The sequence below is a fragment of the Onychomys torridus genome, chromosome 5, assembly GCF_903995425.1.
Source record: "Onychomys torridus chromosome 5, mOncTor1.1, whole genome shotgun sequence".
NCBI classification, from domain to species: domain Eukaryota; kingdom Metazoa; phylum Chordata; class Mammalia; order Rodentia; family Cricetidae; genus Onychomys; species Onychomys torridus.
In genome coordinates, this window is record NC_050447.1 from 51,437,954 (window position 1) to 51,463,534 (window position 25,581).

At 48.3% G+C, this 25,581-nt stretch overlaps 2 protein-coding genes across 5 annotated transcripts in view; both read left to right on the forward strand.

Annotated features, from left to right (window-relative positions):
* Positions 1-20,071, forward strand: Tubb3 (tubulin beta 3 class III). Its single transcript, XM_036188866.1, has 4 exons — positions 1-148; positions 8,532-8,640; positions 9,037-9,147; positions 19,683-20,071. The coding sequence occupies exons 1-4, from the start codon at positions 92-94 to the stop codon at positions 20,069-20,071; spliced, it is 666 nt and encodes a 221-aa protein (XP_036044759.1). The 5' UTR covers positions 1-91.
* Positions 20,069-25,581, forward strand: part of Def8 (differentially expressed in FDCP 8 homolog) — an 18,387-nt gene continuing 12,874 nt past the window's right edge. Inside the window, exons 1-5 of one of the 4 annotated variants that reach the window (XM_036187430.1) lie at positions 20,069-20,104; positions 22,625-22,777; positions 23,570-23,638; positions 24,458-24,591; positions 25,459-25,556. In XM_036187430.1, the coding sequence (XP_036043323.1) occupies positions 24,468-24,591; positions 25,459-25,556 (222 nt within the window). In that variant the 5' untranslated portion in view covers positions 20,069-20,104; positions 22,625-22,777; positions 23,570-23,638; positions 24,458-24,467. Of the gene's footprint in view, positions 20,105-22,624; positions 22,778-23,481; positions 23,639-24,457; positions 24,592-25,458; positions 25,557-25,581 lie in introns of those variants that run through there. The other 3 variants (XM_036187428.1, XM_036187429.1, XM_036187431.1) reach the window with 3 other exon arrangements.

A 25,581-nucleotide genomic window follows, 5' to 3' on the forward strand; every position in this document is an offset into this window, starting at 1 on the left:
GCTGCCTCTTATAAGAGGGCGCGGCGGAGGCCACTGATCCTCCGCAGCCCGCTGTCCGCCTGCTTCTCAACTCGAGCCGTTTGAAGTCAGCATGAGGGAGATCGTGCACATCCAGGCCGGCCAGTGCGGCAACCAGATAGGGGCCAAGGTGAGGCTGAGCCGTCCGGCGTCCTGCGTCCCCATGAGCGTCAGCCCCGGAGGGGGGAAAGGGGAGAGAGGCTGTTCTGGGAGCGGCCGGCGGAACAAAGGGTAGAGCCCAGCCCCTTGCCTGGCTCTGGGACCCCAGAATCCCCAATCAGCTCCCCTCACTCGCGTCGCTCTGCTCCGCGCCCAGGTTGCTGCAGACAGCTAGGGGCAACCCTTCTGACTCCCACTTACATCCATTCTGCTCACCCCCACACACTGTGGTTCCAGCAGGTACAGAGGATAGGGTTGGGGGCGCCGACTGGGCGTGGCCTTCTTGGAGACTGCCACTTAAGCCTTGAGTAAGATGGGTGTGTCGGGCAACTTTGGGTGGGGCTCTCCCCTAAAGCCATAATGACTGTACATGCCCGAACCCCTACTGGAGAACAGGACGGTCTTCAAGAAGCAGGGCCGTCCTCACATCCTCAGCCTTGCTCAGATCACCCTCAGCTTCCTTGCCCCACCCTGTTCCTTTGTTGGAGGGTTTGGGCCTGGACTCCGATGACCTTGGTCCAGAACTGGACTCTCCCTATCTGTGCAAATCTCCGGTCTCTTAACTGTGCCCTCCCAGGGCCTGGGCTGTCGGGATTGAGTACAGAACAAAGCCGACTGCAAGGATGGCCTCTATTTCCCCGTTATTGTCAGCCCACCTCCAGGTGTGGAAGCTGAGGCACAAAGGGGCTGTTGGTGCGGTGACTCTGCATCCCTACTGTGGTCAGGGTGGTAGCTGTCCCGCTTCCAAGTCCCAGGAGGCTGTTCCTTACTCAAGGTCACACAGCAAGTGGAAGACAGAACCACTTGATCCGCGCAGAAGCCCAACCTGGGGTTGGGTTGGGTCTGGGTGGGTGGGGTCAGCTACTTCCCTCGGCTCCCTTCTGGACTATTGTTTGAGCTCCATATTTGAGACGGAGCTTTGTCCAGATGGATGCTGGACATGGCTCAGGGATGGTGGATAGCTAGTTCCCAAAGGAGGAGGTGGGGTAGACAGGTCCTGGAAGGGAGGGGACGAACCAAAGATTACCTCTGGAGGCTGTTGCCATAGAAACCAGGCAGGAACAAAAAGCTAATTACCATGGGCTGGGGCAGTCACGTGGCTGACATGTAAATTGCAAGTTTAGCTCTAGGGTGGAGGTTCCTCTAGTTAGGGGGGAGGGAAGCAGCACCAGGGAGGCTCCCTAATCACAGAGGAGACAGCTGTTCCTATTCTAGAGGGGAACTTGGGGAGGGGGGTATACAGGGGAAGCCTAGGGCAGGAGCCTCTGATCAAATCAGGACTCCTGGGGTAATCACTGACAGCTGCCCTGGCCTGAAGGGAGGGTGAGGGCTCATTAATGTGGTCACAGGTGCCAGGCTTCCCTGAACATCTGCTCCTGGAAAGGCCAGGGGTGAGTGGGGGAGGGAAGGTCCTAAGGCCCGTTTGGTGACCCTCCTGTGCTGGAACTGGTGATGTACTGTGCTCCATCAAAGGCTCCTGTTTAGCAAGGGCCTAGAAGCTTCCATCTGTCTGTCTGTCCAAGGACATGAGCTGTAGAAGAGGCCTGAGTGCTGGACTCAGCTGAGGCTGTTCTTCTCAGCTCTGTGGCCCTTAGATGTCCCCTTTTTTATTCTTTTGGTTTTTTTTTTTTTTTTTTTTTTTTTTGTGTGTGTGTGTGTGTGTGTGTGTGTGTGTGTGTTTTGTTTTTGTTTTTGTTTTTAAAATTTGAATACCTGATCCTTTTTGAACATGCAGATAATGGGTAAATTATCTGGTGTCTTCCTCTCCCATCCTCTTCTTTCACAATGTCAGCAAAAGGCATTTCAGCAGTTACCATCTAGCCCTCTGCTCTAGAAGATCTCCCAGAGACCAGACTGAAGGGCCAGGCCCTGTGGGGATTTACCTGTTCAGCACCTACCCCAGGCCATATGAACTTCCTGGGCCAGACTTACTTTCTGTTTTTTGTAGCTGGCTTTAGGATCCCTGGTGTGAGCCACAGTGGGGAAAGTTTCTCCCTGCCACCTGCAGCAACTGAAGGAATGGGCACCCAGGGGGCTGCTTTTGTGCTTCCTGGTCCTTGGGTGGTGCCTTTCATAGCACAAAGGGCCTCTGCCTTTCGAGAGGTGACTGGGAGGAGGTATGGGTGGAGTGGAGACAGGAAGAGAAGTGTGAGGCCAGGAGGACATGCTTGGAAGCAGCAGAAGGGGTGCATTAGCAATGCATAAGGTTATCACCTCCTGTGAGTTAAAGCACTGGGTCTGGAGCATTATTACACCTTTTGGTGTGCGGTGTGGGCATCACCCTCCCTTAAGACTGAGACAGATAAAGGTTCTAGAAGTTGAGTCACTTGCCTTGGATCACACCACGGATTTGAGCAAGGCAGGAATTTTAGTATAGGTGTGTGCAGATGCGTCAAGATGGGTGGTGACATGTGCCCCCACCAACAGGAGCAGATGTGACTGGGCCCCTCTTATTGTTCCTTTCGCCCGGGCCTGAGATCCTAGATTCATTCTCCTATAAAGGGGGCCCTAGAAAATGTCTCTATGGTGCCTTTGTCTACGCTTCTTGTCCGTGCTCCACCAGCTGCCTGAATACCACCCCACCCAAGCAGGAGCCTGTGGAAAGTATGACTCACCTGAGAGCCAATGGAGAGGATGGTCCTCGGGGTTCTAGGGGAACTGAACATCTTTGGGGGCTCTTGGACTTCTCTGGGAGCAATGCATCCCGACTCTGCTCGCACTCATGTTCCATTCCCCTGCTGCTGTCAGAGGCCTGCGCCCTAAGACGGTCAGCACCTCGGACAGCAGCACCGTGGTTGGAGGCTGGAACCTCAGGTCGAAGACAGGCTGAACCAGGATGAGTTTAGATTGGGTTCACAATATCTGGGATTTTCTTTTCTGTAGCGATGCTTAATTTAAATAATTCTATTCATTTAATTTAAATAATTCGGTTCATTTTTAAATTAAATATTCTATGTATAATATTTTTCTTATAAGGTTTTCTTTTCTTTTATTTGTGTTATTTTATGTTAGCTTCCCAATATGTAACCTAGACTGGCCTTGAACTTATGATCCTCCAACCTCAGCCTTCTAAGTACTGGGTTTACAGCTCTTTACCATTGCAGCAGGCAATATTTTATTTTGAATTGCATTTTATTACTTTTAACTTACAAAAGCAGTTGTTGATATATTTTTTCCATGGGAAAACTGAAACGCAGGCAGATGTGGCTCAGTGGTGAAGCGCTTCTTTCTTAGCATGTGAGAGGCTGTTAAGTTGGTCTGCCGCAGAGTGAACAAAACAAAGGCTGAAATGCTGCAGAGAACTGAGCATGTTGCTGCACACTCATGTACCAGCGACTGGAGAGCTGAGGCAGGAGGATTGTTAATAATGCTTCAGCTTAGGTAACAAACCAAGAACCTTGTTTCAGTTTTGTGTCTGTTTTTCTGAGACAGTGTTTCCCTGTGTAGCCCTGCCTGACCTGGAACTTACTCTCTAGACCAGGCTGGCCCCGAACTCAGAGAGCCTCCTGTTTCTGCCTCCCAAGTGCTGGGTTTAAAGGCATGTGCCACCACCTCCCAGAAAGACTTTGTTTCTAAAACAAAATAATAGCAAAATAAAAAGAACATTGTAAATAAGTAACCTATCATATATTTTTAATTTAAAATGTGTGTGTGTGTGTGTGTGTGTGTGTGTGTGTGTGTGTGTATACACCTGGTGCAAAGAGAAGCCAGAAGAGGGTATTAGACCTCTGAAACTGGAGGTACAGACACTTGTGAGCCACCGTGTGGTTGGTGCATGGAGCTGAACTTGAGTCTCTTTTTTTTTTTTTTTTTTTTTTTTTTTGAGACAGGGTTCCTTTATATAGTCCTGTGGAACTCCTATGAGAACAGCCATATTAGGCTAGAGAGTTGGCTCAGTGGTTAAGAGCACTGGTTGCTCTTCCAGAAGATCCAGGTTCAATTCCCAGCAACCACAAGGTGGCTCACAACCATCTATTATGAGATCTGGTGCCCTCTTCTGGCCTGCAGGCATACATGCAGGCAGAACACTGTATACATACTAAATGAATAAATCTAAAAAAAAAAAAAAAAAAAAAAAGAACAGTCATGTTTCCAGCCCCATTTTTTAAAATTAAAAATTTGTATAGCAGGGTTGGGGATTTAGCTCAGTGGTAGAGTGCTTGCCTAGCAAGTGCAAGGCCCTGGGTTCGATGCTCAGCTCCACACACACACACACAAAAAAAATTGTACAGCTGGGTCAGTGGCCCACACCTTTAATCCTAGTACTCAGGAGGCAGAAGCACGTGGATATTTGTGAGTTTGAGGCCCGCCTGGTTTACAGAGCAAGTTCTAGGACAACCAAGACAGAGAGAAACTTTGTCTTGAAAAAGGAAAAAAGAAAAAAAAAAAAAAAAAAAAAAAGTTCTTTCCATCCAGGCCCTACTGTGTAATCTAGGCTGGTGTTGAACTAACAGCATTACTCCTGCCTGAGGCCTTTGAATCATGGACTATAGGCGTGACCTCATATCCAGTTTATGTAACATGCTGTTATCACCTCCCTTGTTTAGTGTCCTCCACCCACCCACACACACACTAGCAGGACAGACAGGGGAAAGTTCCATGGGCATGTTCCCTGGATTTCATGTTTTTCTATATTTCTGTCCATTTAAGTTACCTGTATATGTGACTTATGCTTTATAAAGTTATATTGTATTCATATAAAATATATGGCCCTCAGAGGCTGAGGGGGCCATGTTGTTTGATTCTTTGGAGTTACAGGTGTTTGTGAGCCACCTGATGTGGGTGCTGAGATCTGAACTCAGGTCCTCTGGTAGAGCACTTAACCACTGAGCCAGCTCTCCAGCCTGACTGCAAAACTTTTGCTTTTGGAGACAGGGTCTCATTTGTCCCAGGCTGTCCTCAAATTTCCTGTGTGTATGAGGATGACTTTGAACTTCTGGCTCTTCTGCCTCTACCTTCCAAAGGCATTGAATGATTCTGTACATATCAGGCAAGTACTCCACTAACTGAATATCCCAACTCCAGACTTTCAAACTTTAAGTAGCCCCTAGAATTTTTAATAAATGAAGCTCATGTCTGTTGGACTCTTTCATGGGCATTATTGTTATTTTAAAGTGAGACCGATCCTTGTAACATGCTGTTATCTGGGAGGCCTGCTTCTCAAGACCTTTGTAGACTCGTGGAGAGCACAGGGACCGAACCTCTCATACAACATTAAGCTCTTCCACTTTTGCAGGGTCGGTGGATATGGAATCCCTGGAGCTATAAGTTAGGTGCCGAGGACTTTGTGTGCTGAGCCCTTGGCTCCCAGAACAGCAGCTGAATAGAGAGTCCTCTGACTTGGTCCCATGGGCAAAGCATCGAGATCAAGCCCCATTGCCTCTGACACGTCTGTGTTTTTGTTTTCCCAATTAAAAATTAACATATGCTGGGGCTGGGGTTGTAACTCAGTTGAGTGCTTACTAGCAAGTGCAAAGCCCTGTGTTTGATCCCCAACACTTCAGAAACTGGATGTTGTTGTATGTGCCTGTGTTGTCAATACTCAGGAGGTAGATCAGAAGTTCAAAGTCATTCTCAATACATAATAAGTTCAAGGCTAGCCTGGGATGCATGAGACACTGTCTCTAGTTATAAATAAATAAATAAATAGATAGATAAATAAATAAATGTAAAATTTAAAAAGCAAAACACACTTAGTACAGAAAAGAATAAAATTAGCAGTGGCAAAAAATACATGAAAGGGGGCTGGAGTGATGTCTCAGTAATTAGTGTGTTCTGCCCTCAGCACCCACATTAGGTGGCTCACAATTGCTTGTAACACTGACTCCAGGAGCATCTGATGCCTCTGGTCTCTATGGACATCTGCACTCATATGCACATACCCACAGTTACACTCAGACACACACACACACACACACACACACACACACACACACACACACATTCACGCACATACACAATTGAAAATAAAATAAAATTTAAAAATCCACAAAAGAGAGGAAGAAATCCAGGCCCCTCTGATGAGAGATGACCTCTGAGATGGGCCCCTCAGAATAAGTTGTCAGACTCCTGTATGGCCTACAGTCATGATTCTGTTCGGACTGGTTTTTTGGGGGGGCTCTTAGGAAATTTTTTTTGAAAGATTAAAATGTTTTATGGGGGGCTGGAGAGATGGCTCAGAGGTTAAGAGCACTGACTGCTCTTCCAGAGGTCCTGAGTTCAATTCCCAGCAACCACATGGTGGCTCACAACCATTTGTAATGTGATCTGGAGCCCTCTTCTGTATACATAATAAATAAATAAATCTTTTTTAAAAATGTTTTATGGGATGAGACATGGCTCAGTGGCTGAGAGTACTGACTGCTCTTCCACAGGACCTAGATTCAAGATTCCTGACACCCACGTGGTGCCTCACCACTGTCTGTGACTCCAGTTCCAAGAGACCTGACACCCTCACACAGATGTACATACAGGCAAAATACCAATGCACATAAAATAAAACTAAATTAAAAAAAAAAAATTCTTTTTTTTTTTTTTTTTGTTTTTTTTCGAGACAGGGTTTTTCTGTGTAGTTTTGGAGCCTTTCCTGGATCTCGCTCTGTAGACCAGGCTGGCCTCGAACTCACAAAGATCCTCCTGCCTCTGCCTCCTGAGTGCTGGGATTACAGGCGTGTACCACCACTGCCTGGCTAAAAAAAATTTTTAGGGGGTATGGGTGTTTGCCTGTATGTATGTCTGTGTACCATGTATGTATTCTGCAGAGGCCAGAATGAGTAATGGGTCCCCTGACACTGGAATTATAGATGATTGTTAGCTGCCATGTCAGTGATGGGAACCAATCCTGGGTCCTCCGCAGGAGCAACAAGTGTTCTTAACTGAGCCATGTTACCAGCCCACTTTAAAGAATGTTTTCAACGCGCTTTTCTTTTAAAATAAACGACCAGGCAGTGGTGGCACACACCTTTAATCCCAGGCAGTGGGGAGACAGAGGCAGGCAGATCTCTGAGTTCAAGGCCTGGTCTACAGAGTGAGTTCCAGGACAGCCAGGGCTACACAGAGAAACCATCTCAAAAAAAAGCCAAATAAAAAATGAATGAATGAATAAATAAAATTAACACAATAGATAGATAGATAGATAGATAGATAGATAGATAGATAGATAAAATCAAGCTAAGGTGCACATGACAACAATCCAACAGCACCGAAGGGTAGACAGTGAAAATTCTCTTTCTCTAAGTCCATATCCCCAGGAAGTCTCTCTGACGTCCAAATATAGACAAGCACATGCAGACTGTTTCCTAACGTGCTTTCAGTGCTGAGCAATCTTTTCCTCCACATGACTCCCAGGTAGAGGCCTTTTGTTTCTCTAGGCCTTTATATCATTAACTTATCTGCAGGTCACTCCCGCTCCTAGCTGTAAGAAACAGGCAATAGTGGAGGGTCTCACAGCCAAGGAGGCCGCTGCCCGCCTGGTAGTCTGTGTGTCCTGATGAAGTCTTCTGTAGGCCTTTCGTTCCCTGGCCCCCAGGACTACATAACAGCGGTTGTTACCCACCACTGCTACTCCTATACTCTACGCAGTAAACTGTGTTCTCACAAGAACCTGTTGTCATGGAGCCAGCCCACTGTATGGAGACACCAAAACACAGCAAGCCCTTGTGGGGCGGCTGTGGACCCTGACTCTTAGACCATGCTCTGTGCTGTCTAGCCCTGCTGAAGTGATGGTAGCAGCGTGTGAGGAACATTGTGTTCTTGTGCAAAGGGCTCACTACTTGAGTGTAGCAGCATGTGAGCTGATGATCCTGGGTGTTGCCAGGCTCCTAGATAAGGTGCATGACCTCAGATAAGCCATTCTGCTGTTGGAGACTACTAGGGCTCTTCTGTAGATCCAGCTGTGGGTCACACTGCCTAAGACAGTGATATACCAGGCACCAGTGGAACCTGTCCGTGTACATGGCTTGCACTGGCATCGAGGGCTGAGAACCTGATCTGACCTGTGTCCTGCTCTGCCACCTGCTCTGGGCAGACTTCTACCTGTGTGCCTCCAGTTCCTTTCCCGAAAAGAAAGAATAAAAATAACCCCAGGAGATATCTGCATTTCCCTTCAGATGTAGAGCTGGGTAGAACCTGTCGGTGTAGGCTGAATCCTAGTCCACCCGGGGGCCTGGCAATGTTAGGCAGATAATGCAGAGAGTAGGTATGCAATGTTTATTCTTTTCTAAAGCCTTGTGTTGGGTCTAGTAAGGCCCCAAAGTTCTACTTTTGCACCAAGGACTTTAAGACTTCGCAAGGGCAAAGGCCTACCAGTAGGGTCACAAGTGCCTGCTGAATGCTTTTCTACTGTTCTCGTACAGTTCTGGGAGGTCATCAGTGATGAGCATGGCATAGACCCCAGTGGCAACTACGTGGGGGACTCAGACCTGCAGCTGGAGCGCATCAGCGTGTACTACAATGAGGCCTCCTGTGAGTACCACTCCACATCCATCCTGACCCTGGCAAGAAGGGCCCCTGGGTAAATAGAGTCCTAGCATCCGTTGACCAAGAGGCTAGCAGATGGACTGGGAAGGAGGCGCCCAAACTCACAGTATAAAGAGTGACTACTAGGGAGTACGATGCAAATGTAGTTAATGATGGTGATGGCCTTGAGTCGTCCAGGGACAGGCAAGACTTGATCCTACCTGTCCTGGGTGTCAGTCATTACATCCATGGCCAGGCCAGAGCTTACCATGGGTCCATGCCTGTGATAGTTCCAGCCCTTAGGGTGAGAATGGGAGACTGGCCGGCTGAGGGCGGGATCCAGGGAGAAGTAGATAGAGTGCCCTGACTCTAGCTCACACACTGAATCTCCTCTCCTCTCAGCTCACAAGTATGTGCCCAGAGCCATTCTGGTGGACCTGGAACCTGGAACCATGGATAGCGTGCGGTCTGGGGCCTTTGGACACCTATTCAGGCCTGACAACTTTATCTTTGGTGAGTTCCCCTCTGATGACAGATGCCTGGGCCTGGCAAACCCAGGTCAACAGATGGATGTAGGATGTCTGAAAGGGGATGAAGTTAACTACCTATTCTTTGCTGGGACCCTGGAGGGGGAAAATGACTTTCCATTTTACAATTGGCATTGGAGGTCCAGATAAAGGATTCTGTGTAGGAAAGAATCCCTCTCAACATTTTACAAAGAATGAGGTATAAAACACAAGCTTTTGGAATTGTTACAGAGTTGTGGAGATAAAGGTAGGGTCTCTGGAGGACTCCAGTTTATGAGCATGTGTCAGGAGGTCAGGGTGTCCTTGAGCCTATGCCCAGTGACAGGTCCTCAGTGCTCACCCAGACACAAGAAGACAGTCTCACCTCACTTCTGCTTTCAAGACCCTAGCACCATGAGCCAGAGAAATGGCTCAGCAGGTAAAGGGGCTTGCCGACAAACCTGATGATCTGAGTTCAATCCCTGGGACCCAGGTGGTAGAGAACCAACTCCTTTAAATTGTCCTCTGACTTTAATATGTGTGCCATGGCACGTGCACACCCACACATGCATATGCACCCACCCACACACACACATATTCTCTCTCTAGAGAAACAAATGTGCTGTTGTTTTTAAAGATCTTAGCACTAGACTACGGGTGCCAGTTCTTAGCCAGTCCTCAGCTGCCATAGATGCTCAGGGTTTCTTTGTATTCTGGAAAAGAGGAGTATTTGCGTCACCTCTAATCAGGTGTCAGTCACATATATAGGAAGGGCTTCTATTTGATGCCAGTGGATATTTGGGTGGTCTGTTATAAAGCATAGATAGTGGACTGTGAAAGCTTTGGGCTGCTTGACCTTGGAGTCCAGTCTGCCAGCACTCTTGGTGTTCTTAAGTTAAAGGTGGGGCAAGTCTAGCAATCAGCCCAAAGTTCATGTACAACCAGCAAAGGCCAGCAGACACTGCTGCTTTCTCTTCCTGTGGTGAATGTAGTAGAAACGGCAGGCAGCACATCCTGGCCTGGAGCCTTCCCATTTATGTCATTTCCAGAGGCAGGGTGATTTAGTGTGGTTAAAGTTTAAAAAAAAAAAAAAAAGCAGTGTGATGATGCATGTCTTTAATTCCAGTACTTTGGAGAGAGAGGCAAGAGGATTTCTGTGAATCAAGGTCATCCTGGTCTACCTAGGGAGTTCCAGGACATCCAGGACTATACAGACAGACCCTGTCTCAAAAATAAACAAACAAACAAATAAAGTTGCTCGTGGGTGCCTTTAATCCCAGCATTCTGAGACCTATCTCAAAAAGAAAAAAAGAAAGAGAGAGAGGAAGAAAAGAAAGAAGAAACAGAACAGAAAAGAAAAAGAAAAGCGATTCAAGATGTGATTGCCTTCACTGGGCAGCTGCCCATCTGCAATAGAAAGGGCTATATGAGCCGAGGCAATGGAGCTCTAGCAGGAAAGGCTGCAGGAAGCAGAAATGAGCATGCATCAGACTGGTCTTTGTTTCTGAGACAGAGTCTCACTATACAGACCAGGCTGGCCTTGAACTCACAGAGATCTGCCTGTCTTTGCCTCCCAAGTGCTGGGATCAAAGGTGTGCACCACTGCTCTTGGCAGATTTGTCTTTGAACATTCTCATCTTGCTATGTGACTGGTGCTATAATTGTCCCATTCTGGAAAATGACCTTTTTTTGTGTGTGCATGTACATATCTGATGGATAAGTGCCTGTGTGTGATTGCACATGCATGTGTGGAGGCTAGAGGTTGAAGTCAAGTATCTTCCTCCATTCTTTTTTTTTTAATGTGCATTGGTGTTTTGCCTGCATGTCTATCTGTGTGAGGATGCCAGACCTCCTAGAGCTGGAGTTACAGACAGTTGTGAGCTGCCATGTGGGTGCTGAGAATTGCACGTGGGTCTTCTGGAAGAGCAATCAGTGTTCTTAACCACTGAGCCATCTCTCCAGCCCCATCTTCCTCCATTCTTTTAAATACATTTTATTTTGTGTGTATAGGTGTTTTGTCTACATGCATGTACATGCACCATGTGTGTGCTCTGCTGCCATGGAAATCCAGAAGAGAGCATTTGATCCCCTGTAACTGGAGTTATACACGGTTATGAGCTGCCAGGTAGGTGCCAGAACTGAACCCAGGCCCTTTGGAAGAACAGCCAGGGCTCTTAACTGTTGAGCCATCTCTCTCCAGCCTCGGTTCTTTCCCATTTTATTTTCTGAGACAGGATCACTCAACCTGGGACTCAATGGATGACTGACTGGATTGTCTAGTGATGGCTAGGGACCTGCTGTCTCAGCAGCCCCAGCACTGGGTTATGAACCCACAGCAATGTCAGCTTTTCTTTTCCTTTTTTCTTTTTTCTTCTTTTGGTTTTTCGAGACAGGGTTTCTCTGTGTAGCTTTGCACCTTTCCTGGAACTCACTCTGTAGCCCAGGCTGGCCTCAAACTCACAGAGATCCACCTGCCTCTGCCTCCCGAGTGCTGGGATTACAGGCATGCGCCATCACCACCCCATTGTGTCTCAGCTTTCTGATTACTTGCTACTACAGGCAATAATCTCTTTTAAATTACAAAGAAGCGATGCTTTTAGATTTTTGGCCATAAAGAAATAGACTGAGCTGGGCAGTGGTGGCTCATGAGTTTAATCCCAGCATTCAGGAGGCAGAGGCAGGCAGACCTCTGAGTTCAAGGATAGCCAGGGCTATCGAGAGAAACCCTGTCTGGAAAATGAAAGAGAGAGAGGAGGGAAGGAGGGAGGGGGAAGAAGAAGAGGAGGACCGGAAGGAAGGAAGAAAAAGAAAGAAAGAAAGAAAGAAAGAAAGAAAGAAAGAAAGAAAGAAAGAAAGAAAGAAAGAAAAACTGACCACAACTCCTTTATCAAGATAGAAGCGCCAAATAAAACTGGCAAAAAAAGAAAGTGCCAGCCGGGCCTTTAATCAAACACTCGGGAGGCAGAGGCAAGCAGATCTAGGAATTCGAGGCCAGCGTCTACAGAGCGAATTCCAAGACAGCCTGGGCTACATAGATAAACCATCTCTTGAACAAACAAAAGGGGGGGGGCGTGAGAAGGACGAGGGGGGGATAGGGTGGAGAGAAGGAGGAGAGAGAGAGAGAGAGAGAGAGAGAGAGAGGAGAGAGAGAGAGAGAGAGAGAGAGAGAGAGAGAGAGAGAAGGGGAGGGGGGGGAGAGAGAGGAGAGACAAGTAAGTTAGTTCCTGTCCCAGAGCGAGTTCCAGGACAGCGGGCAAGGTTTGCCTGGGCAGAAGTCCGCCCACAGCTTCTGTTCTCGCTCAGGATTTGCTCCAGGCTCCACCTTTGTAAGTCCGCCTTCTTTGGCTTGGGTCAACCCACTCTTCCGCCCCTGCTGGTCTCTTCCCTCCCTAGCACCACCCGGTGGCCCCAGCACTCCGTTCTTTTGATTCGCTTTGCAAGGACACGTGTCCAACCCAGGAAGGAGGAGAGTTTGATTTGGTCTGCCGTGGGTTGCCTGGTGACAGGCCGCAACGGGTTTGTCTCAGCAGGATCTTTAGGAGTTCAGAGGAACAGTAATGCCTTCAAGGGAAGGGGTGGCCCATCTGTTGGCGCCTACGCTCCGGTTCTAAGGGTCACTGGGAGAGCGCTGACAGAGGCCAAGGAGGCCAGAGTTGTTGCAACAGAATCAACAGATAATGCCCTTAGAGCTGTGGTTGCACGAACTGAGCAGAATTACCTAGTAGTTTTGGAGAACACTAGTTCAAAGTTGGCGGAGGAGAGTGTCTACACCCAGAGTGACAAACTCCTACGATCTTTGCTAAGCTTCCTTCTAAGTTAAGAACAACCTTTCCACAAGACTAGCTCCTTGCCAGGTGCTCTCCTTGAGGGCTCTACACATACATCTCATTGATCCCTCCTAACCACATTGCAGACATGTAGAGATTCGCTTGACCTGATCGTGATAGGAACTTAGAAATTCCTTTTGCTAAACAATGGACTTCCAGCACTCTGGAGGCAGAGACAGGGAGATCTTTAAGTTGTTTTGAGAGATCACCCTGGTCTGCACAGTGAGTTCTAGGCTATACATATTGAGGCCCTGTTTCAACAACAAACACCTCTTCATCTGGACCCACAAAGCAAGCAAGCTAAAGGACTGGTGTTCCTGCCTGATTTTTCCCTGTCTCCTTTGTCTTAAAAACATTTATGTCAGACATCTGCTTAACCCTTAGGTATCTTAGTCACTCCAGGAATATCTGTCTCCCAAAGGGGTTGGGGTGTAGTTTAATTAATAGGGTGCTTGTCTACTATTCAGGAAACCCTGGGTTCAAACCTAGATGATGTAAAACAAAACAAATAAACAAACAAAAAACTAGATGTGCTGTAATCTCACTTCCAGGGAAGTGGAGGTAGGAGGATTAGAAAATCAAGGTTAACCTCAGCTACACATTTAGTTAGAGGCCAGCTTGGGCTACTTAAAACTGCACAAAAACAAACATTTAAAAAGGTGCTTGAAGCTCTCCAGTCATCACTGCAAACCTGCACATCTCCTTGAGCTCCAGCAGCAGCACTTCACAGATGCATCAACCCAAGAAGAGAGCACCCTAAGCAGGGGCCATTATTGCATGGGAACCAGACTGTCTCCTCAAGCAATAACCTTATCCTGCAGCCCTAGAATTGGGACGATGATCACCCAGACTACAGTTTAAGGAAGACTGTTTGCACAAATGCAAGACTTGCTTGCTTACCCATCTATCTATCTATCTGAGACAGGGTCTCATGATATAATCCTGGCTGGCCTGGAATTTACAGAAATCTGCCTGCCCCTGCCTTCTTGGTGCTGGGATTAAAGACATGCACCACCACGTCTGGGCAAGGAAGACATTTCTGAAAAATGCTATACTCAGGGCAGTCATGGGGTGTGCAGCCCATTTGCATATGCTCCTATGCCTTCTCCTGTGCCCTTGACCTTGGGGTAGGGAAACAGAACCCCACTCAAAGGAAACTTCACCAGCAGAGGGTGGTTTTAGCTACAGATAGTTGGGCAAGAGCTGGCAGACCCAGCTGGAAGAGGGAAGGGATCTAAGGGGAGTATGACTGGTGGATAGGGCTGGTGAGAAGGTGAGAGGGATCAGAGCCATGGATGTGGAAGCACCTTGCTCCAGGAGAGAGGATATCATTTGACTGTGTCATCTCTTTCCCACCTGTCTTCACCCACCTCTGTTGGGTCCTGGAATTGTGCAAACAACGGGGAGCAGAACACCTGAGTCTAAAAATCAGAAGCAACATTCATTCTAAAACACCGCAGGAAAAGAAATTCTGACTAGTCAGGGCTACAGAGAATAATTTGACTCTGTATTCCTGAGGAAGCTCCTTTTTATAGCCAAAGGTTATACAAAGGGCAGAGAGTACATATTGAGATGTATGGCATTTTGGGGTTATTGGTGTCTTGAGACTTGAGCCTGCACTCTCCTGGCACCTCTGAGATCTCTGAGATAGGAGTGGGGATCCAGGATTTATGACTTCTGATAACAGGGTGTTAGTTTAAAATGTTTACATAATTGTGGATTCATTTAAATTGCCTTTCCCCTGCCTGGGAGAATGCAGGGCAAAGGGTCAAGGCAGCCATCAGTCCTAATACAGACAGAAATACGTGTATAGGCTACAAGTGTACAATTTTTTTCCATATTCCTGGGCTATTTACTTGCACACTACATCAGAGGGCTCTTTTGACAACAAAATCATAGTCAAACATGATGTTTTGTATGTGTGATCTCAGTATTTGGGAGGCTGAGACAGCCTGGGTTTGATAGTGAGTTCCAGACTAGCTTGGGCTACAGAGTGAGCCTCTGTCTCAAAAAACCAAACCAGCCGGGCAGTGGTGGCGCACGCCTGTAATCCCAGCACTCGGGAGGCAGAGGCAGGTGGATCTCTGTGAGTTCGAGGACAGCCTGGTTTACAGAGCTAGTTCAGGACAGCCTCCAAAGCTACAGAGAAACCTTGTCTCGAAAAACAAAACAAAACAAAACAAAACAAAACAAAACAACACAACAACAACAACAAAAAATCCAAAATCCAAAATCTAACCCCCCCCCCAAAAAAAATGTGTTAACTGACTCAGGTGATGGTGGCACACATATTTTTAATCCCAGCACTAGGGAGGCAGAAGTAGGAAGATTTCTCTTGAGTTTGAAGCCAGCCTTGTCTACAGCCAAGGCTACACCAAGAAATTCTGGTTTGAAAAATGAAACAAGCCAGGCAGTGGTGGCACTTGCCTTTAATCCCAGCACTCTGGAGGCAGAGGCAGACGGGTCTCTGTGAGTTCAAGGCCAGCCTGGTCTACAAAGTGAGTTCCAGGAAAGGTGCAAAACTACACACAGAAACCCTGTCCCAAAAAACAACAACCAAAAAGAAGAAGGAGGAGGAGGAGAAGGAGAAGGAGGAGGAGGAGGAGGAGGAGAAGGAGGAGGAGAAGGAGGAGGAGGAGGAGGAGGAGGAGGAAGGAGAAGAAGAAGAACAAGAAAAAGAAAAATGAAACAAAATGTGTTACTCTTCTGTTCAAAAATAAAACAAAATGTGTTACTCTTCTGTTCAACAGACAATGATACACCCAGTGATGTTTACATTAAGGGATCACTGAATGCTAAAACTTTATGTGGTGGGTTGAATGAGAAAGACCCCCATAGGCTCACATATTTCAATGTTTGGTCCCAGTTAGTGGAACTGTTTGGGAAGAATTCGAAGGCGTGGCCTTGTTGGAGGAGGTGTGTCCCTGCATGTGAGCTTTGAGGTTTCAAAAGCCTACACTAGGCCCCATCTCACTCTGTGCCTGCAGCTTGTGGACCAGATGTGTCTGAGCTCTCAGCTACTGCTCCAGTGCCATGCCTGCCTGCCTGCCACTGTTCTACCCTCCATGATGGCCATAGATTGAAACTCGGAAACTGTAAGCAAGCCCCTCAATTTAATGCCTTTTTAAAAATTCTAGGTTTCTCTGTGTAACTCTGGCTGTCCTGGAATTCACTCTGTAGACCAGTTTGGCCTCATACTCACAGAGATCTGCCTGCCTCTGCCTCCTGAGTGCTGGGATTAAAGATGTGGGTCACCAGCGCCAGACTAAGTGCTTTCTTTTATAAGTTGCCTTGGTCATGATGATTCATCACCGCAATAGACCAGTAACTAAGACACCCTATAAGTAAGAATGTAAACTGGCAGAACACCATTTGTAAAAATATAATAACAACAACAACAACAACAGTTTCCTAGAAAATTAAACACAAGTTTACCATGGGAGCTACCTGTTCTGCTGAGCATTTGTCAGGAGAAATAAAAGCATGTCTCCACACGAAGATGTGCACATAGACATTTATAGCAGATTTGTTTGTAGTAACAAACACTGGAAACAGCTCAGATGTTCAACAGGTGAGTGCTGTAGCTATACCATGAGCCTGACCATAAAGAGAGCAAAGCTTGGGTTGGGGATTTAGCTCAGTAGCAGAGGGTTTGCCTAGCAAGTGCAAGGCCCTGGGTTTGGTTCTCAGCTCTGGGAAAAAAAAAAAAAAAGGAAGGAAGGAAGGAAGGAAGGGAGGAAGGAAGGGAGGGAGGGAGGGAGGAAGGAAGGAAGGAAGGAAAAAAGGAAGGAAGGGAAGGGAGGGGAGGAAGGAAGGAAGGAAGGAAAGCATTACTGCCTGTTAGCATTCAGACTCACTTCTTGGAATCCTGGCCAATAAGCAGATAATACCCCGGCCTGCCCAGCATCCTGACATCATCCTACGTTCTGTTCCCTTTAAGAAAGGACTCCCACTTGGAAGGCAGAGCCAGGCGGATCTCTGTGAGTTCAAGGCCAGCCTGGTCTACAGAGCGAGATCCAGGACAGGCTCCAAAACCACACAGAGAAACCCTGTCTCGAAAAACAAACAAACAAACAAACAAACAAACAAATAAATAAATAAGAGGATTCCTTCCGCTTCGCTCTCTCTCTCTTCCCACACCCCGCCCTACCCCTCTCTTCTATTTCCCTCTCCCCTCTCTCTTCCCCCCACAAACTAAAACTCTCCACTGAGCGCTGTCTGTATGGTGCATCTGTGTTTGAATGGGAATGGCTCAGAGAGTCATGTATTTGAGTTCGTCCACCCTGGATCATAGCACTTGTTTTGGGAAGAATTAGAAGGTTTTTGTGTTTTTAAAACCCCATGCCAGGCCCAGGCTGTCCGTCTTTCTGTCTGTCTCTATCTCTTTCTCGATCCCTCTCTTCCTTTCTCCCTCTTTCCCTCTCTCTTGCCTCCAACTGTGAATCAGGATGCAAGCCTTTAACTATTGCTCCAGCACCAAGCTTGCTTCTGAAACTGCAAGCAAGCAACTTTCTTTTATAAGCAAGAGCTGTCTTGGTCATGGTGTCTCTTCACAGCAATAGAAAAATAACTATGGAGCTGGAGAGATGGCTCAGAGGTTAAGAGTACTGGCTGCTCTTCCAGAGGTCCTGAGTTCAGTTCCCAGCAACCACATGGTGGCTTACAACCTTCTGTAATGAGTTCTGATACCCTCTTTTGGCCTGCAGTCACACATGCAGTATACTGCATAAATAAATAATAATAAATAAAAAAATTAATAAATCTTAAAAAAGAAAAAGAAAAAGAAAAATAACTATGGCACTGTCATCCCCTAAATTTCTTTTTTTTTTAGATTTTATTTATTTTATTTTATGTATATGAGTGCTCTATCTGCATCTATGCCTTTATGACAGAAGAGGGCATCAGGACTCACTACAGATGGCTGTGAGCCACTCTGTGGGTGCTGGGAATTAAACTCAGGACCTGTGGAAGAGCAGCCAGTGCTCTTATCCTCTGAGCCATCTCTCCAGCCCCCAGATCTCACTTTTAAAGTGGTTCTCATGTTCTTACCCTTCAAATCTTAAGTCAAGCATCCAGCCTCCCTCTCCAACCACAGGCACCGCTTTATCAGCCTGTGTTCACTTCTTGGTGCTCCACACACACCTGATTGGTTTACTTCTTTTATCTGTCTGTCTGGTCGCTGGGTGCTGCCACCTCATCGAGTCTTGTCTGTATTGTTTTTTGGTGTTTTACCAGAGCATGACACACATGGCATAGAGTTGGTGCTCAATAAAAATGCTATTGAATCAATGGAGAAATAGTCCACATCTATGGTAGTTGAGAAAGAGGCAGACCTGGCTCCATCCTTGACTCTTTGAAGGAGAGGGACAGGTTCCACTGCTAGTGTGGACACTGGTTCATATCAGTAACTGTTACTAACTGGCTATGGAGTAGTCTACCTGCTGAGGAGACCATTTTCCACTCAGACCATTGTCATCTGGGGATTCAGTTGTTCCTGGGCCTGTGTGACTAGCACCTTTGGGCCCAAGCAGTAGTCTTGGCTTCCAGCACTGGAGAAGGAATACAGGGTGCTTGCCTTTAGTTCTTAGCTTTGGGGATGAGGAACAGACAGTAAGTACAAATGTAAGAGGAGCGATTTCAGACAGTGCAGAGTATGCTAGGGAAAGGGCCTCACCTTCCAGAGACCTCTGCTGACAACTGAGGATGGAGGCATTAGGGGAGACATTTGGCTGTCATTAGGAAAGAATGTTTCATAGAGACTGATCTGGAGAGGGCCCCAAGTATGGACTTGGCCCATTAGGGGTGAGGAAGGAGGCTGGGAGAGAGCTGGGAGAGCAGAGTCTGAGGCAGACTTCTTCCCCAGGACACTTCCCATTGCTGGGCTGAGACTTGAAGGGAGCTGAGCATGGTGAGGCTACCATGGCTGTGGTGGTTACCATGGAGTGGGTGAGGACTGGTTAGTCCTGGGCATTGGCGGAAGCCAGGCCTGACAAAGCATCTGGGGAATACGATCAGGAATGCACTAAAGTTTGTGGCCTCAGGTGGGAATGATTCACCTGATATCAAAGAGAGGGGTGCGTGGGGTGGTGGTGGTGGTGGTGGTGGTGGTGGTGGTGGTGGTGGTGGTGGTGGTGGTGTCGTCTCAGAATTTTGGAGCCTGAGATGCACCTTAGGTGTCTACATGTCAGAGCTGGAGTTGTGGGACGTTGAGGGGTTGCCATTGTGGTTGCCTGAATGCAATTACTAGGGGAAAATTTCTCAGAAGCGAGAAAAGTCTCATGGCAAAGGCAAAGCACAGCCGGGCGGTGGTGGCGCACGCCTGTAATCCCAGCACTCGGGAGGCAGAGGCAGGTGGATCTCTGTGAGTTCGAGGCCAGCCTGGTCTACAAAGCGAGTTCCAGGAAAGGCGCAAAGCTTTCGAGAAATCCTGTCTCGAAAAAACAGGAAAAAAAAAAAGGCAAAGCACCCATGACCCTGAGGCAGGAGACTTGGAGGCACTCTAGGGAGCTAGAGGGGCAACTGGTGTCATGAACCTCCTGGCCGGAGGCGGCAGCAGCGGGCGGCGGAGCCGGTACAATGTAGCAGCGACAACGGAGTACAGATGTTAGCACAGTGTGCATTTTATAGGATTTCGTCTGGGATGTTTGGCAGGTCCTAGAGGTCTGCACTGTAGACCCTTGACCTTGCCTATTACCTGCCTCTTCTGTCTCTGTAGGTCAGAGTGGCGCTGGCAACAACTGGGCCAAAGGGCACTATACTGAGGGCGCGGAGCTGGTGGACTCGGTCCTGGATGTCGTGAGGAAGGAGTGTGAGAACTGTGACTGTCTGCAGGGCTTCCAGCTGACACACTCACTGGGTGGGGGTACAGGCTCGGGCATGGGCACCCTGCTCATCAGTAAGGTGCGTGAGGAGTACCCTGACCGCATCATGAACACCTTCAGCGTGGTGCCCTCACCCAAAGTGTCGGACACTGTGGTGGAGCCCTACAATGCCACCCTGTCCATCCACCAGCTAGTGGAGAACACAGATGAGACCTACTGTATCGACAACGAGGCCCTCTATGACATCTGCTTCCGTACCCTCAAGTTGGCCACACCCACCTAGCCAGCCGGTCCGGTACAATGTAGCGGCAGCCAGGTAAGCGGCGGAGCGGCCTCCGCCGGCGCCCCGTGGGTCTGGTGGGGAAGCAGGCGAGGGTACAGATCTCCGCACGCAATCGCCACTGGCCGCACTCCGGGATCCGGTTTCTGTCGCGCGCACCCAGGGCGCAGAACTGGCAGAGGCCTCAAGCAAGACGTCCAGCTCCCGGCTGCCGCCTGCTGGCTCTCCGCTGTGCGCAAGGCCTTGGTGACCTCATTGGTCCCCGCATAACGTGGGGCAGAGCTTAGCCTCCACAGATGGGGACCCCCGCCCCTCCAGCCCCCGGGTGGCAGTCAGAGGCTGTGTATGGGACTTCCGACATAAGGACCACAGGGCTGTCCGCCCTCTTGCCATGTTGGGCTTTTTTGAGCCTTCGGTTTCACAGTTCATGAAATAGGTGAGGAGTGTCATGCAGACCTGCCCCAGTGAGGACAGGAGCATCCTCAGAATGAGTTTATATTGTAATGAGTAGAAGTGTGAGCCGCGCTTCTGGGGTGGCTTCGCTGCTCCTGCTTGGGTAGTTGAGAATGGTTAACACTGGCCCTGATTAGCCCGTATTTCCCGTCCATCCCTGCTACAGATAGGATGTACCTTGTCCCTTCTCAGGCCCTCCTGTGGCCCTTGGACTAGCACTTTTTGGTGACTGAATCCACAGTAATACATGGGAGGCTCTTGATATTAGAAACACGTTCTGAACTTCCACCTCGTACTTCTGATGCGTCCACAGTCCCTCCATCTTTACACAGAGAGGGCCGGCTCTGCAGGGGCCTGATAGGATAGAGTTTTGTTTTGCTTTCCCCTTTCTTGAATCTTTTTTCTTGGGGCCAGCCATGAATTCTGGGTGCAGAACACTGTGAGGTGGGTGGGGAAATAGATGGCGTCATACTCAAAAGCCAGCTGTTGCTTCCAGCAGCCTGTGCTGGGATGTTGTCTGTTTGTTCCCAGTTGTCAGGGCAATATGATTCTCCAAACTGGTTCCAGATAAACTAGGCTGACAGGTCAAATGGCTCTGTTGCTTAATTCACCCCCTGCTTTTGTTCCAGATCAGGTGGTGGCCGTGCCACTCAGGAAATGGCTAAGGGAACCATTTGCTTGGAAAGGTAGCCCCGAGGAGAGTTGCTGGCAAGTATTCTTGCCAAGGTCTTTGTACCCCTCTGACTATGTTCAGAAACATCAGGAGATTTCCAGGGAAGGTTTCTGGGAGTGGCTCCTGCACCCTTTGAGACTGGGCTGGTCACCATATGTCAGTGGATGCTGAGCAGCAACTCCAGGTTCTGGTGTTACCAAACTACACAGTCATCCTTCCCTTCTACCTCAGACCACTCCCTGACTTCCAGGCAACAGAATCGTATAAAATACATTTTATTTATTATTATTATTATTATTATTATTATTAATTATTTTGGTTTTTCAAGACAGGGCTTCTCTGTGTAAAAGCTCTAGCTGTTCTGGAACTCACTTTGTAGGCCAGGCTGCCTGCCTCTGCCTCCAGAGTGCTGGAATTAAAGGCATGCCCAGCTTGGGACTTTTTATTAATGAGTTTAATCATTACAACAATCCTGATAGTAGACCTCATGGATATTGTCTCAGTGGTTATGGAAATGAAACTAGCCTGTGTGTGAATTCTTAGGCAGAAGTTTTAATTGCAAAGGAGAGAGTTTGAGAGAAAGGGAAGAGCTGGTTTAGAGAAGCTCATTCTGTCAACAGAGAAAAATGAAGGCGTTTTATTGTTTTTGTTTGTTGGGGAGGTTGAGGGTTTATTAGTCATGAGACATTTTCCCTTTTTTTTTTTTTTTGTTATTCAAGACAATGTTTCTCTGTGTAGCTTTGCACATTTTCCTGGATCTCGCTCTATAGACCAGGCTGGCCTTGAACTCACGGAGATCCACCTGGGTCTGTCTCCCTAGTGCTGGGATTAAAGGCATGTGCCACCACCGCCCTGGCGTCTTTCTCAGTGTTGAAGGGAATTTTCCCATGTAGGATAGAGATAGAGATAGATGGGTAGTTTGTCCTTGGAGACAGCCTGTCATTATCATGTGCCTGGTGGAATTTTGCAATAGGAGGATGGGCAATGGGCACATCCAGAGAGTGCTAACAAGAGGGGAAGAACTGGGTGAACAATAGGCTTTACAGATTAAGGTCTGAGAGTCTGTCTCTTTTCCCCTGTGTTTATCCCTGTTACTGCTTTACCCTGCATGGTGCTATTACAATTCCTCTTTTGAGAAATGAGAAATTGGGAGCAGAGAAAGGCTGTGAGGCTGGCAGAGCTAGCACTCGGGTTGAGGCTGTTCATTTTATCAACATGAGGTGACTGGAGTGATCTATTAGAGTCTATTTTGGCTGCAAGAAACAACTCTCCCTTCCAACAGACTAAACAAGTTGACTGAAACCTAGTGGTGAGCAGCTCTGGGCTCGGTGGCATTGCTTTAGCTCTTGTTCCTTGGCAGTCCTCATTTGTAGCTTCTGTCATAGCTCAAGGTGGTTGTGACAGCTTCCTCCATGACATCTGCATTCCAGACAGAGGAGGAAGGGCAGAAGAAGATTCTGAGAAGTCCCAAGTGATCTTTCTGTTCCCGTTCTATTGATCAGAACAGTCACATTACCATGCCTCGGTGCAGGGAAGACTGGGCAATTGTTCGGCAATGATGATCCCTCACTCAGGATGAAAGGGTGAGTGAACACGGGCATAGTTTAATCTCTCCTGCATTCTGGCTAGTCCTTAGGATGCTTGGGAGGTGCTGGGCACTAGTCAGGGACCCCTGACTATAGTACGTTGTGTGACTTACCCAAAGTCATCAGCCCAGGGCACCTGCATCCCCTTAGGCCAGTGGTTCTCAACTTTCTTAATACACTGGCTCTTTAATATAGTTCCTCCTGTTGTAATAACCCTAACCAGAAAATTATTTTTGTTGCTACTTCATAACTGCAATTTTGCTGCTGTTATAAATCATAATGTAATATCTGATATGCGACTCCTGTGAAAGGGTCCTTCAACCCAGACCCACAGGTTGAGAACCACTGCCTTGGACCTTCTGTTAGCAGCAGCTGATAGTTCTTATCAGACTATGGCCTTCCCCCTGAACGGAGGCAAAGCCAGCAGGATGAGACCTCTAGGTATTCGGAGTACCTGCGGGTGTTAAGAGGAGTCGTCAGCACAGGTTCCCACTCCAGAGTGAGGACTGAGCAGGGTCAGCCACTCTGGACTTCGTGCTCCTATTTTTCTTTCCCGTGAAAGAGCGGGGGAAGGAGTCACAGATTGTCTTCTTTCTTTTTTCTTTTTTGCCTTTTTTCAAGACAAGGTTCCTCTGTGTACCCTGGCTATCCTGGAACTCACTTGGTAGACCAGGCTGGCCTTGAACTCACAGAGATCCGCCTGCCTCTGCCTCCGAGGCCTGGGATCAAAGGCGTGCGCCACCACCGCCCCTGTTGTGCTAAGTGTCTAGAACTAGTTTCACCCACCAGTGCCCGCCCCTGGGTGAGGAAACAGAGGCCGAGAGAAGCTGTGGAATGTGGCCCAACTAGATAAGTTAGGTAAGTGAAGCACTGCATTCCAGCCGCTTCTGTTTTATCTGGATATAGCCCTTCCGCCTTTGCCAGGAGCCACCAGCTTTGTATTCCCAACGTGGGCTGAGCTCCAGGGAGGGGGAAGAGTGCCTAGTGATCTTGAGGCTAAACACTTCCTGGTACAGGAGATCCCAGGACAGGAAGCTATAGGAATAACTCAGACTGTGTGGTTCGAAAGCAGGACTGGAATGCAGGCTCAAGAGGTACTAGCCCATACTAGAACCTAGAGGCATTGTTGGGGAGGGAGTGCCTAGGTCACCCTGCCAGTAGCAAGGCCTCAGATTTGGCTTCACTGGTGAACACTAGCAGGGATGGTATTTTGGGGTGCTCTGATTTATATGGAACACCTCAAGGAAGGGGACAGGAAGGAAAATCCAGTTCCAAGAGGTGTGTCTCATAAGAACAGGCTATCTGCAGGGGCCCGGCTGGCCTAGGGCCATGTGAGAAACTTGCCTTTTGAGGCCCATCAAAGAGCCAGTAGCCCCAGGGCTAGAGCCCTACAGCATCTGGGGCCAAAGGAGCGCTGCACAGGAGCAGGCACCCTAGAATAAGCCTGTACCCCTAGGCTAGCCCTCATCACTGGGGGTTCTTCTGAGACAACACTGTCTGTGGAGCCTGGTTAGAAGTAGCTGAGGTGGCCTGTGGGGAGGAGAAGGATGAGGCTCCTTTGTGGAGTTGCCCTGCACTATCTCCTGGCCTCTGAGAAGTGAAAGAGGGAATGAAAAGGGATGAGCCATGATGAGCTTGGGACTTGGACACTCATCTCAGCCATGCTGGGCCTTGCAGGTGGGATGCTATGGAATATGATGAGAAGCTGGCTCGCTTCCGGCAGGCCCACCTCAACCCTTTCAACAAGCCGCTTGGATCAAGACAACATGAACAGGAACCTAGTGAGAAGTCCCACGAAGTCACCTCTGAAGGTGAGCACTGCAGGGTGAGGGCTATATAGACTGACACCTTACACCGGCCTCACCACTCTTGCTGCCTGTGGCCCTTCCCGTGGGGTGGGCATAGTCACTTTCCACCTGACCAGAATGAACACTCTAGAGGGCAGGGATCCGAGTCTGGAGAATCACCTTTGAGTCCCAGGGCCTCACACAGTATGTGCTTAGTGAACACTTGGAGAAAATTCAGAGCCAAGATCTGGGGAGAAGAGTCGAATGGATGGAATGTCTGTGGGTAGACCTTCACCTTCTTGGGATCGGAAAGGGAGGAGGGTGGTCATTTGGATAAGATAATGAGAATCTTGGGACCAGAGTGGTTGTTTGGATGGCCTGAAGTTCACACAGGACTTCATGAATTGTGTGATGTAGACAGGGAGTGGTTTTTTGTGTTTTTTTTGTTTTGTTTTTTTTTTTCAGTCACACAGGAAGAATCTGCCTTAGAAATTGGGACAATTTCTGGCCACACCCAGTTTGGGGTGTTTCTCTGGCGCTGTCTGCAGACCTCCCTGGGCACTACACAGTATTGGTTCACAAGTTTTTGTTGTTGTTTTAGCAAAGCACCCAAGAGTCAGACTTCCTACAAGGGGATCAGGAACTGGAATCTTTTTCACTTGTAACTTTGATTAGTGGTTTCTGGTCTTCATAGTGAGGCAGAGTCGCTTACAAATGCCAACCAGACAGAAGCAGACAGCTGAGTGGTGCCTAGATTTCCCCAGCACCCTCTTTAAGTGGGCTCCCCAACACCTCTGGCTCAATTCTATCCGCCCCAGCTCCCTCCCCGGGTAATGAGAAAGAGCAGCAGGCAGACCGCTGCCACCTTTCATGCATGTTTTCTTACTCCAGAGACTCTGCCTGAGCTGCCCACTGGGGAGCCCGAGTTTCACTACCCTGAGCGCGTGATGGATCTTGGCCTGTCTGAAGACCACTTTTCCCGCCCTGTGGTAAGGTTTGGAGTCTAGACCCCTT

Excerpts from the sequence above, each read along its gene's own strand:
- Tubb3 (XM_036188866.1), top strand. The coding sequence starts at position 92 with ATGAGGGAGATCGTGCACATCCAGGCCGGCCAGTGCGGCAACCAGATA. Across the intron at positions 149-8,531 it reads GCAACCAGATAGGGGCCAAG|TTCTGGGAGGTCATCAGTGA; the intron begins GTGAGGCTGAGC and ends GTTCTCGTACAG. Across the intron at positions 9,148-19,682 it reads GCCTGACAACTTTATCTTTG|GTCAGAGTGGCGCTGGCAAC; the intron begins GTGAGTTCCCCT and ends CTGTCTCTGTAG.